Source organism: Homarus americanus, unplaced genomic scaffold (genome assembly GCF_018991925.1).
Source record: "Homarus americanus isolate GMGI-L3 unplaced genomic scaffold, GMGI_Hamer_2.0 scaffold41027, whole genome shotgun sequence".
NCBI lineage: Eukaryota > Metazoa > Arthropoda > Malacostraca > Decapoda > Nephropidae > Homarus > Homarus americanus.
The window spans coordinates 5,393,510-5,407,035 of record NW_024745073.1 but is presented as its reverse complement, the minus strand read 5'-3'; the positions used below and the strand labels follow the sequence as shown (position 1 = coordinate 5,407,035).

Below are 13,526 nucleotides of genomic sequence, written 5' to 3'. Positions count from 1 at the left end.
ATAATAAAAGTAAAATATAATAAAAATTAATATTAATAATGATAATAACAATAATACTGTAATAATAAAATAATAATAATAAAGAAATACAAGAATGAAAAAAAGATCAAAAGTGAGAAACACGACCTAGACCTATGAATTATTATTATTATTATTATTTTTATTCTATTCCCAGGCCCCAATGTGGGTCAGTGACTTGTGCCCGGATGGGCTAAAAAAATATATATAAAGAAAATAACCATTCTGAAAACCGAAAAATTCCAAAATCCGAAATGTGTCTGGCCCCAAGGATTTCAGATAAGGGATTGTCAACTTGTACCTAGAAAAATTCCGGGGGATGTATACAGTTTTTACCGGGATGGGAAAATTTGTCTCCTTACTCGGAAATCTCTCAGTCCTGGAACCGCTCTGCATCAATTATTCCGACTAATGGGGATATCACTGTATTCACCTTTTTATATATTTTTTAAGTGGGTGATAATGATAGTCAAGTGTTATTATATATTATGTGTACAGTACAATAAAAAGAGAATGTCAAACCAGTAATTGGCTGCATCTTTCAGTGTGGCTGGATGCCCGTACAACCAGCACAGTGGAAGCGATACTGAAGGAAACACCCGGCCAGAACAAGGATTATGTGAAGGATATGTGTGGGCTCCCCATCACCACCTACTTCTCAGCCTTGAAATTACGTTGGCTCCTGGATAATGTGAAGGAGGTTCAGGAGGTGGTTGAACAAGGCAACCTCTTGTTTGGCACCATTGACACCTGGCTATTATGGGTTAGTCAATTAAATGAAATTTTTGTATTGTCTTACACTTAATTAATTTGAAACCGAGACAATTGCTCTATCTTCTTTTCCTTTTAAAATTATGACAGGACTGTATACTAGTACAATGTATAGGTGAAACTACTCTGGAAATGAAGGCATCAAGGCCATAACTTGTACAGTACCTCATTATGGTTTATGGTCCTTGATTTTACATTTATCGAAGGTGTGTCTTGTACCATTCTTGAACTTGTATGTACATTTATATACTGTACTATGCTGTAGCAATATTGTCACTAAAGGAATAGTTATTTTATAGAGTGACTGAGCTAAGCTGTACAATATGCTCACCAGTGTTAGCTACACAGACTTCAAAATGGTAAGTCCAGATTCACACATCATCCCAGGGTTATTTGAAATTTATTTTGTTCCTTCATTCCCCCCCCACTTTTATTTCACATGTCCAGATCAAGGTCACAATGAAGGAGAACCTTCTTAGTGATAAATTGATATGATTTTCCCATTAAAATGCTGTTATTCTCACTTGATTTTTATATTGCAGAATTTGACTGGTGGCCTTGATGGTGGGCTGCATGTGACTGACGTAACCAATGCTTCTCGCACCATGCTTATGAATATATCTACATTACAATGGGACCCAAATCTCTGCAAGTAAGGGAGAAATAATTTTAATCCATATCGTTAACTTAAAATTTTGACATTCAACCATTTTTTTTTCAATTTTAAAAAATAAAGTAACTATGAATTATAATCTTTAGGGTTTCTGTTGTATGCCTTTGTGTGTGATAATGGTATACAGTACAGTAAAAATCTACTTATGAAAGTGAAGTTCTCGAGAACGAAGTGGATTTCTTGAACATATCTGTTTCATTGCCAGAGGTATACTGTACAAATCCATATCATCAACTTTATCTTACACTGCACATGGCCATCCATGCTACATACTGTACATACGTATATCAGGACTCGGGAACTTTCAAAAAATCTTCTTTGCAGATTCTAGAATCTAGAACCTTACCCAAATCTATTAACACTTTAAATAAAATAAGTAACTGAATTTACTGAAAGTACAGGACAATATTACCATATCTTTATTTCCAACACGTACTAATTTTTTATGAGCTCAACTAAAAACAACTGAATTTACCCAAAATATATCATAAGTACAGTACAGTATGATTATGTTACTTGAACTTGTAATATGCTGGCTGTTGTTTTGAACAGTTGTGCCTCGCTGCTGATATGGACGTCCAAATAATAGATTCTATCTGAGTAATGATGTCACTGTGGCTTAATTAGTCTGGTGTTCATTTTTTTTCTTTTATTTACTGTAGTTCATTAAAATATTGGTTGTAAATATTCTTAGACCACCCTACTCCCCTCCTGTATTATAGAGGATGGATGTTCATACATTAATATTTTTAAGGGTGTATCAAAGGCAGACAGTATAGTAGCAAGTAGATTATTTGTGTTCAGATATGAGTGGGATGATGTATTGTACTAAATCAGAATATTGACTGTAAAAGTAGTGGTAGAATGAGAAGAGGATGCTAGATGATGTGCATTGAGGATACTTGGAGAAACAAAGATGAGTTAAGGTACGGTATGTAGTTTCAGTTTGGATGGTGCCAGGGATAGTTAAGGGGGTCTGGAATAGTTCTCCCCCTGTATAGAAACAGCAGTCTAAAGGTGTGCTTATTAATACTGTTGTGCCTTATATGTACAGATAAGACTCAACAATATGTCATGTGCTAGTAATTTGGTATCTAGGATGTTGCTTCATTTATGACAGAGGATTATTTTTACAGGTTCTTCAAGATACCTATGTCTGTCCTGCCAGAAATCCGCAGTAGTTCTGAGATATACGGCTATATCACAAAAGGGCCCCTTCTTGGTGTGCCAATCTCAGGGGTAAGTATTTTGTCTCACTAGGCACAGTGTAATATAAGTGATGTGAGTCAGTGTGAAGGTTGACTATCGCATAATATACTATTTGTTCGAGTTGAATGTTTGAACAAATATACAGAATTTGGAGCATTTATTTTAGTTTTTATTTTATTTTATTTAGCCCATTCCTGTCACTTTCTACACTTGTCTTACACCACTTACCCCAACTCTTTCTCCAATTGTTAAAGTACAGATAGAGAGAAAATTTTATAACTCATACATATCATCATTGAATATTGGGCCTGAGCAAGTGGGTACAGTATTTCTCCCCATGATTGAAAAACATGCATCTGTATTTTTATACCAAGTTATGTAAAATGAAGAGAAGATATAGTCAACATTACTGTGTAGGAAATAATAGTAACCATATTAGAATATACATTAGGGGGATGTCTACTTCTGATACTACTTGTGTATTAAAAACTCTTAAGCATTGATATATTACAGTATTTAATCTGAATGATGTTCAGTGTCTTGAAAGATTTATAAGACTTTAGGGTTGTATCCAGATTAACAAAGGGAAAGACCTGAGGGCTTAGTAATCATTAAACAACCTAGAAAATAAGTTTGTTCCATATTTGTATTAATTTTAGTGTTATTTTATCCTGATGACATACTGTCATTGGGGACCTAACCCTAGTTAAAGTAATAGTGCTTTAGGGACAGCTAGTATTAGATTTTATTCATATTATTCTTTCAATTTCCATTAAAATTTGCATCATTTCTTGCATATATATATATATATATATATGTTACAGGTACTGGGAGACCAGCAGGCAGCGCTAGTGGGGCAGATGTGTTTGTCTCGTGGCCTGGCCAAAAACACATATGGCACAGGATGTTTCTTGCTCTATAACACAGGAACTCAGGTACTGGGATGCATTATGTACTCTGTAGTTGCCAGCCTTGGATATAGTAGTTGTGTTGATGGTAAATTTTACACTATAAAAACTTTCAGCCATGATGTTCTCAGGGCCAGCTCATCCTGAATTAGGAATGTGTGAACCTTTATAACACTGCATTGGTATTCAAGTACCTGTATTGTGATTTTTTCATTTAGGTTCTGTGATTAGTTGTGAAAGCAATGCTGAAATCACATATTAGGTTAATACTGTATACCATATCATTAATAATTCTCATTTGTTTTAGTGGGAAAATTTAGTATAGATTTTAATTAACTTTACTATGTTTTAAAGGACAGAATTAGAGTAGATCTTAATGAACTGTAAGAGTTGTAAAGGTGTTTTATGTACAAGTATATTATAATAATATTTCTCCCATTGTAGATTGTGCAGAGTAATCACGGCCTTCTCACAACAGTCGCCTACAAGTTTGGGAAAAATGCCCCAACTATCTATGCCTTAGAGGGTTCTGTTGCCATAGCTGGAGCTGCTGTGCGTTGGCTCAGAGACAACCTTAATATTATCAAGACATCTGCAGATATTGAACCATTAGCAAAGTCAGTTAAAGACTCTGCAGGCGTTTACTTTGTTCCAGCCTTCTCTGGCCTATACGCTCCATATTGGCGCACAGATGCCAGAGGGTGAGTACAGTACTCTATAGTTTTATCCCAATATGATAATGATTCTCATGTCGTAGGATTTATAACAGACATCACAATTAGAAAGAACAAATGAGGACATACGAGATGAAAGTCAGTGTTGCTCTTGATTTGTACTATCCAGGGCAGTAATAGGGAAAGGGATTAATCAATATATGTATTTTAAAAAAAGGTGCCTTGTTGTGGAAGGTAAACAACACAGCAGAATCACCTGTTACAGCAACTAGAAAGATAGTACTGTTTGATCAAATGAGTGAATCAATAATGCTCTCAACTTGGGTCTTCATGTGTCAAAGGAGGGGAGGGATCGTAAGAGTAGAATAAAAATATTCATATCCAAGAACATGGTATACATACAACTGGGTCTCAAATTAAAATGTATAATATAATGTACAGTATTGGATTTCAGAACATTAAGATTTACACTTATCACATATAAGTTAATTGGCAGAAAGTCTTATGGAGGCAGAGTTTGGAATTCAGTTGTATAAGTTACCATGATGATTGTCATAGAACCAGACTACAGAATATGATCAAGAAAGGTCAGGTTACAGAAGGTATATTTAGGGAACTTAGTTGACTAATCAAAGGAAATAAAAGGAATCAATGTTCTCCCAAAGTATTAATAATACTTGATGTGTTATATTTCCTACGTATGATACTGTCAGTCTTATATCTGTTAACTTTCTTTATATCAGATGGACTTGGAATATCAAAAGACTGCTCTGTTTGATGTACCATAAATATATTAAAGTATTTGTCAGACTTAAATTTAAACAAGTGTGTGACTCTTCCCTTTTCATCAGGGAAGGGATCTACTGTGGTCTCTTCAGAGAAGCCGTTCATAATTAAACCACACTGCAAGTATTGCTTTTAACCTTTTGTGACTTGGCCTTCCTCATTTGCTGCCCCTGTGATAACACCAAAAGGGCCAATTACCATGCCCTCTCAAACCCTGCCATTGAGGTCCCAGCTAAATTAGGGTTCAAGATTAAACAAAGAGTTCCAAAGCTCAGTTTGCAACTCTCTAAACTCCAGGCCCAAAACACATGGAATTAGTCTTGTGGTCAAAGCAGGGTTGGTGACGCCACCTTCTGTGTCAGTTCCCTGGATTAACTTCTTCCTTTAAGATATTTGCCACATGTAAAAAGAGGGAACATTCACAATATCTCAGCCAAAGAACTCATAACCAGTGTTTTATAAGTAATGTCTCCAGATTAACAAAGTTGGATGTTTGAATTGTTTTTTTTCAAGCATGTAGTGTGTCCACCCTCTTCCACATTAGAGAACACAGCTATGATTATTTAGGTTCTATCCCATACTTTTCTTCTTTTATCCCCTTGCCTCACCATGGCTTAATTGTCAGTAGAGTATCGACAGACTACATTAAATAATTTCCCATTACATACTTTATATTTTAATAGTTGAGTTACCCAGCTTCACCTGGGTGGAGGGACAGGAGATAGTTAATAACCTTCCCCTGCCCTCTTCAGAACTGTGGACCGACCTGTGGGTGAGGATTCGTGGTCAGCCTCTATGTGGCCGACTCACTCCTCGTGGAGGTATTTGAAATAATGCACGAGTATCCTCTAGACCACCCGCACCTCCCTACTAAATTTTAGCTCTCTATCTTCAAATCTGGATATGCATAAGGGACACACACACTCACTGAATGTGTTTTATATAAACCGTAAAGATTAACTGTCTACGTGTTCAGAATGAGACAATTTTCTCTTTCTGTTCTCCCTCGCTCCTACCCTATAACCACACCCTTCCCTCTCTATCTCCTCCACTCTTCCTCAGTTAACTTTAACAGACAGTATAGTGAATGTTAAATATAAAGTTTTCATCAAATTTATATGATATGCTGAAGACATACTAGACTACAGCATTGACTTGTCATTTGAGTCAGGTTAGTCTAGTGACTCATGAGATAGAGTTTTGCTCCCATACCCAAGTAGGTGTGTGTACACAGATATACTCAATGTTGAGAGCAATTGGTCAAAAATAGGACTAAACCAAACCATGATGACTTGGATCCAGTTGTTATGAGCACCAATAATGATGGTTGTGTTAGATTGGGGCCTTTTAGGTCTGGGACCCATTTGACTTGGACCCTTATCAATACCCCGGTACAAGTTGAACCTCCTCATATGGGGTTTGTCGCCCCAGGAATAGTTGGAGTCTGTATTGAATACTAACTTGCATATCTCTCGTTATATATGCTTGTTGCATTGTTAACACTTTGTTTGGTTTATTTTGACTCCATTTCATTATTTAGCTGTTTGGTGAATTATTTCTTGAATATAAAGAGGTATAGGGGATAAAAAGATTCAGTAGACATCTTGGGGGATTGTGTTGTGGAACACTGCAGCAGAATACATTTGTTACTCTGATTAAAGAGAACAAATGAACAGCAATTGAAGGAAGAGTCTGTGCTTAAATACAACCACCCTCCATCACAACGAGAATGGGCTTTTTTTTTCATCTGATGCGCCTAGGTTTCTTCCATTATGGATTGTTGTCCTTATTACCAGTATCTCTTTTGGTGTATCTTACAGAACTATATGCGGCTTAACTCAAGGGAGCTCAGGAGCCCACCTGGCAAGAGCAGTGCTCGAGGCTGTCTGCTTTCAAACTCGAGAAATCTTAGACTCAATGCAAAAGGACTCGGGTATTGCCCTAAATAAGTTGCAGGTAGATGGAGGAATGACCTGTAACAACACACTGATGCAGCTGCAGGCAGATCTAGCGGGCGTACCTGTTGGTGAGTAATGTTTTTTATTCTTCCCCTTGTGTAATAAGGTTAACTGATTAGTTAAGGGAGCCCTCAATTCTTTCATATAAGTTCATTATTTATAGTTTAATTAGAACTATGATAAAGTGACTGGTTTTTTAATGTGATAATCATGCCCATTTGGACAGTTCTTTTGGCAATTTCTTTGAACACACCACTGTTTGAAGTTGCAGAGATGTTGTGTAAGCAGAAACTAGGGAAGGTTCATTTTGAGTCATGAGGCTTCAAAATACAAGAAACAACAAATACAATATTGGTAAATCAATGGATGGAAACAAATTAACTGTCAAAATTGATTGGTTATCATTCGTTGAGCTTCCCACATCTGTAATGTATCAGTTTTTGTTTATTCTGCCAGTATTTCCCCTTGTTTTCATATAAAGAACTATTGTGAAGCCCAGCATCTGTGTATCCATCTCTGTTCATCTCTTTCGTACATAGCAACTCGAGAATAAAGAAAGGGATTTTAACCAAATTTTTTCATGGTATTTTTCGGATATGGAAGATATAGTCGTCTTCATCTTCGGTAGATTTCATTGTCCTTTGAGAGGAATTGTTTGAAAATCTGTCCTTGATACTGTACATGTAATTAAGATATTTATAGTAAGACTTTAAAATACATCCTTGTCACTTGTAACAGCAAACAGATATTTTGTTTTATACTGTTTAAGTTGGGCTGTCTTTTTTCCAGTTATTAAAAGATATATTTTAAAGTTTACAGCTGTTGTGTGTCTCCTTGAAAAATGTGAACAATTAATTTCCTCTAATAGAAAAATGACAGTTCTAAGTCTCGTGAAGTTTTGATAATTATGTTTGTCCCCCTTAACACCCCTAGACCCACTTGCTGTACCTTCATGATCTCTATCATTCCACTGCAAAGAGTAAACACTTTGTTTTGTAGTGAAGGGACAGGTGTTTTCCCCAAACTAATCAGCACCTTCCGTTCCATAGTCAGAAAATTTTTACATTTATCGAACTTGAAATAATTTTAAAACACTGATGAACTGTAGTCCTTTTAGGACAATTCTTTAATTAATACAAACAATTCATTACCTGTAGTGCGTCCAAGCATGACTGAAACGACTGCATTAGGAGCAGCAATGGCAGCTGGGGCAGCAGAAGGCATAGCAGTGTGGGACTTAACCAAACTATCCCCTCCCACTACTGATGACTTCACACCTACAATAATGCCAGAAGGTAAGTGAAGCAATTTCAATAAAAAACATATGTGAACACCGGAGGAAAAGCATGATGTAATAATCTGATTTATAAAATCGCCTGACGTTAGCCATAATAAAATACCTAATGATATGCCCTCTAAAGGGTTAATTACTCTTCTTCCTTTTTTCCAGCCTATAATGGGTATGATGTGCTAATTGCCTTAAGCATCCCCATAAGTAGTCAGAGTACCTGGCCATCATTGAGAACAGAAAGAGCACTAAAGCAAAGTTAATTTCTTAGGTATATATACTGTGTACATCAATAATTTTCAGGATTGAACTGAATATTGTGTGTGATAGATGTGGTCCTTCTAGTGGCAGTTAATTGGTAAGATCCATCCCAGATTTCAGACTTCTTTCATATTAGGTTATCTTTCTTAACTTGTAGTACTTGTAGTTGTTGTATCAGAACCTTGGACATAGAATCATACAATATAATGTGCAGTCACTTTAAAACAATGATGGTAACCCTTGACAAATGATGTCATAACCCTGTCACGTGGAAGGTGGAGACAGCACCTGTGATCACCTACCCTAACTACCCCCCCCCTCCTCATTATCTGGTATCATTGTAGGTAATACTTGTCACGTGAGGTCATGACTCCTGTCACCTCATATCTGCAGCCTCTCAGCTTGGTGGTTCCTTTGAAAAGCTGATAACTTGACACCGAGTGACCAGAGGGAGATTGGTGACTTAATGTAGAAGTAAATTACCTGCACCTGACATTGGTCACTAATTCTGGTACTCTGTTGACAAGCGGCCCATTGAAAGATCTCCCTTGTTAAACATGCGGGGTGAAGTGGAGTCGTGCAACACCTGAAAATATTTTTTCAAAGCATTTTCCTCAAAACATTAGCTTGTCCGCTGGGCACTGCTCATCTGCACAGCTGGTTTTGAAGTTACCTTTAAAGCATTTATGGTAATAATGAGATTTTGAATGTATACTATTGTAAGAATTTTGTACTTACAGAGCGTGAAGAGCGTTACGAGCGATGGTGCATGGCTGTGGAGCGTTGCATGGGCTGGGAGCTACCAAGGGATAAGCAGCCTGGACCAGGTAGTGAACACAAGTAGAATTTGGTTGTTTAGTGATGTTCAAGGTCTCTAGTTAGCTTGTGTACCTGCATGGAGAGGCTGGTGCTAGTGCAGTAAGTGAAGTACAGTACTGTAGTTGAATTATTTTGTCTCAATTTTTATTTTGTCATAAGTGTAATTAGTGTGGTGGACATGTTGTAGTAGAGTATTGAATGCTTATTGATGTAACAACTTTGTCCAGCAAATTGAAAAAGATGCATATAACTGTTTTGATATTATCAATTTATAATTACTTACATACACATCATGCAGAAATATATCTATGTGCATCTTTACTCTGTCAACTGGTTTTGGGATGATTTCTTTAATTTTAATAATCATGGTTGGGTTAAGGAATAATCAGAATGATCCCAGTTTTATAAATATTTTGAGCTTTGGTTAAGATGATAACTCGTCCTTTTATCAAATTGTTCACATATGCTACAGCTATGTGATGCTAAGGTGGTACAGTATATGAAACAGGTGAAAATCAGATGGATAGCTTGGAGCTTTGTTGTGGAGGGGGACACCATGGCAGAACACACATGATAAGGTAGCTAGAAACAATGAGTGACAGCAAATAAGGGAGATTCTGTGTTGCTCTTGATTTTATCGAGGGAAAAATTGTATTGAGTTGTAAATGAGTTTTGAAAATATTTGCTGCATGTTGTAATGGAGAATTGTGTAGAAGGTTGTGCCTTAAGTGACTTATTCAGTAAGTGGTCAGGATAATGGAAAAGTTGTCCTCTTCTCAGGTTGTTCCATGGGAGATAATTTACTTAGCAGTTAATACATAGAAACTTATACTTCTTCAGTGTGTATTGATATAGATAACAATTATTAAGAGTATTTTACTACTGGAATTGTCTACCTAATTTTAAAAAACTTGTTATAGAGTAACTACTGAGGTTAATATGGTGGTATGTAAGTTGTGTTAACAATGTAGGGGTTAGTTTGTTAATGGTTTACAGAATGATTACTAGTATGGTCAGTGACCTCAGTCTTGGGGCTGTGATTAGTGCTACTAACTTGTATTACCATGAGAGTTATAAAGTTGTCTTTATATCTTATTTCGGTATATATTAGTGCCTCCTTGCTTCATGTTTTTCAGTTGTACTGTGCAGGAAACCATTTAAAACTTAATAGCTCTCTATCACTGTAGATATCATCATAAATTTCTGTGAAGTAAGATAAGGCTTTGAAAGATTGGGGTCTTGTAAGTAAAGAAATATAAAGGTGGGGAACTAAGGCAAAGGTTATGGTGATGTGGTGACTGAAATGTATGGGTAACAACAGATTGCATTTGCCAGTAGTGGGCATTAAGTGTTCAAAGTTTTTAAGATTTTTATTAACTTGGTTGTGTGTAGAAACTTAAGGAATATGCAGAATATAGATTTAATGTAAAATAAAATATTAATGAACAAATGAAATGTACAAGGAGTCAGGGTGTTGTTACTAAGTTGTCCTGTATCTTGGGACTGTGTTCAGGTTTATTAATATTAAGTTTAGAGATCCATTAATGTCCTGAGGTAACCTGAGATTAAAAGAAGAATATACAGTGATCCCTAGGTTAACGAGATTTCGGTTAACGATTTACCTTCCATAAGATTATTAACTTCGGTTAACGAGCAATCCCTCAATTAACAAGTTTTTTACGGGCCGACTTAAACATGTTTTCGCTTGCATTTGGCGGTCCACCAGCTGTAGTATTAGTCCGCCAATACAGTAATCGGTTTTAGGGCTTAAATTCCTTACTATTTTAGTAAATATCAAGAAGTTTATACTATTCAATAATTTTAAAAGTTTAATATTTACTTTTTTAGTCATTTTAACAATTATTGAACATAATTGAAGGTAAAGAAACTAGTTTCTGGCGTGCCATCCAGCCTGTTAACACACCAGACAGGCGTTAGTCTCTCTCTGTTTTTAGTGGAGGTAACATCTTGCTTGAGACTCTTCAACTAAATGCTTTTTTTCTGTGTTTCCAAGCAAATTATTGGTCATTTTGAAATTTATTTTACATATTGACAATATATAATACAGTGCAGTGTTGATTTAAAGAAAATAATCTTGAATTACACCAAGAGAACTAAAATTTTATGGGTGAAATGGTGCCATGGGGTGACTTCTCTTCCACCCCAATGCCTTCTCTTCTCCCTTCTCCTCCACCCCCATTCTAATTCCCATCATCATCATCCAGGAGCCTTCTACATACACACCTCAAAGTAAGTGTACTTTTCTACTTTTTTTGTTGAATTTAGGCAATTTTCGGTGAGCTGGAACCAATTACCCAAATCTCATTGAAACAATGGTTTCGGTTAACGAGTTTTTCGGTTAACGAGCAACCTGCTGGAACGGATTGTGCTCGTTAACCGAGGGACCACTGTATAACCACTTCTTTAGTGCAGACCAAAACCATGGTACTGTATATGCATATCACGCCCAACACTGTGAGTACCACAGTTTTGGTGTGTGATACAGAAGGGGTAAATGTTTAGCCAAGTAAGATCTGTGTATAAATTTGGTCAAACAAACAAACAATATGTGTGAAATTTTAGGAACTGGCTAAGAATAGCAAGATGATAGGGTAATTTTATATGATTTTTTTATGCCATTTAATGAGAGGAATTTCCTACTTTACTGTCATTTTACAAGGACATGAAAAACAAACTTGTATAATTTTTTAGATGGATAAAGGTTTTCTCAAGTGAGCATTTAGCATTGCTTAACTTAGGATGAGCCTTCAGAACCAATATACTGTACTGTACAGTATTTTGTCAGCTAAACTGCACATATTCTTTTGTTAGTCCAAATGGCATCATTCATCTTAATACGTGTATCTCTGTCAAAGAAAATTTTATTTTTCTATTAATCATATTACTTTTTGTTAAAGAAATTCTTAGTAAAATCTCTTTAATTTAGGGTTCTTCGAAAAATTTAGGTGTTTTGTTACTTGTAGAAAAAGCTTTGCAATTACGTGGAATAATAACATTACTAAGGGTCATGTCAGGGCTTGAAAGGGAAGGTACTGTACAATGCTGTGTTTAAGGCCAGTTTGTGTATTTGTGTAAAGAAAATATTTATACTATGTCTAATGGGTATAAATGTCAGTGTAATGCATACTTTGAACCCCTAGATTGAAGCATATTTTATGCCTGTTTACTTTCATGGGTTAGGTTAGGTTTGAAATTGTCATTGCACAGATTTTTTTGCCCATAGACACACAAAAAATGGCCTGATAATGTACAGTATTCATACAGTAGCTCCAAAATCCTTGTTCTTTCTTTGAACCCTGATGTGACACTTAATATTAAACTATCAAAATAAATAACATGTCATTTTGTCAAAAACGATAAGGTTTATTTTTCATTACCGGTACACTGTACAGGACATGAGCAAATCATTATATGAATTTTTGCACATTTTTCTGGCTAAAAATGTTTACAGTACTTGATTTTTTTCCATTAAACTAAGGAGATCTTGCTGTACATAACATACAGTATATACAGGGGGGTCCCTGGGTTACGAACAAGTTCCGTTCCTGAGGACGTTCTTAAGCCAGATTTGTACGTAAGTCGGAACACATGCTTTGTGCGTACTGTACTTACAGAACAATGTTTAAAACCCCACTATATTATAGCCTAAGCCCTTATACACATCTAAAATGACTTAATTCAAGACAAAAGAAAATGGAATGACAAAATACAGTAAATGAAAGTAAAAAATAAGTCATCAGGTAAATAAAATACAGTAATATTTCCATTAGCCGGAATCCCTCAAACCCGGAACTCTCCGATAGCCGGAATTGAAATTTTCTCAGAAAATCGTTTACAAAGTCGGAATTTTCTGGAAAATTACGGCTTTGGGAACAATTTTTTCATAAAATTCTGAGAAAATTTTCCCTATACCCAGAAAATTCCAGAAAATTCCGGGGGGATGGGAGAGTTTTCTTCCAGGTTTGAGAGATGAAAATCAGGCTCATTTTTTTTAAATTCCGAGAAAATTTTCTGTTACCCGGAAAATTCCGAGGATGATGGATATTTTTCCGGGTTCGAGAGATTATGTAATGGGCTATTTCTGGAACTTCCGAGAACAGTTTTCTGTTACCCAGAAAATTCCAGGGATGAGGAATTTTT

The 13,526-nt window shown here is 36.0% G+C and overlaps 1 protein-coding gene across 3 annotated transcripts in view; it reads left to right on the top strand.

Moving 5' to 3' along the window:
* The window catches only part of LOC121878446 (glycerol kinase-like), a 47,122-nt gene that overhangs the window by 21,186 nt on the left and 12,410 nt on the right, over positions 1–13,526 (top strand). For all 3 annotated transcript variants that reach the window (XM_042384677.1, XM_042384676.1, XM_042384679.1), the window contains 8 exons: positions 564–781; positions 1,332–1,441; positions 2,599–2,701; positions 3,496–3,606; positions 4,024–4,280; positions 6,860–7,065; positions 8,155–8,292; positions 9,287–9,373. In XM_042384677.1, coding sequence (XP_042240611.1) covers positions 564–781; positions 1,332–1,441; positions 2,599–2,701; positions 3,496–3,606; positions 4,024–4,280; positions 6,860–7,065; positions 8,155–8,292; positions 9,287–9,373 — 1,230 coding nt within the window. The remainder of the gene's footprint in view (positions 1–563; positions 782–1,331; positions 1,442–2,598; positions 2,702–3,495; positions 3,607–4,023; positions 4,281–6,859; positions 7,066–8,154; positions 8,293–9,286; positions 9,374–13,526) is intronic.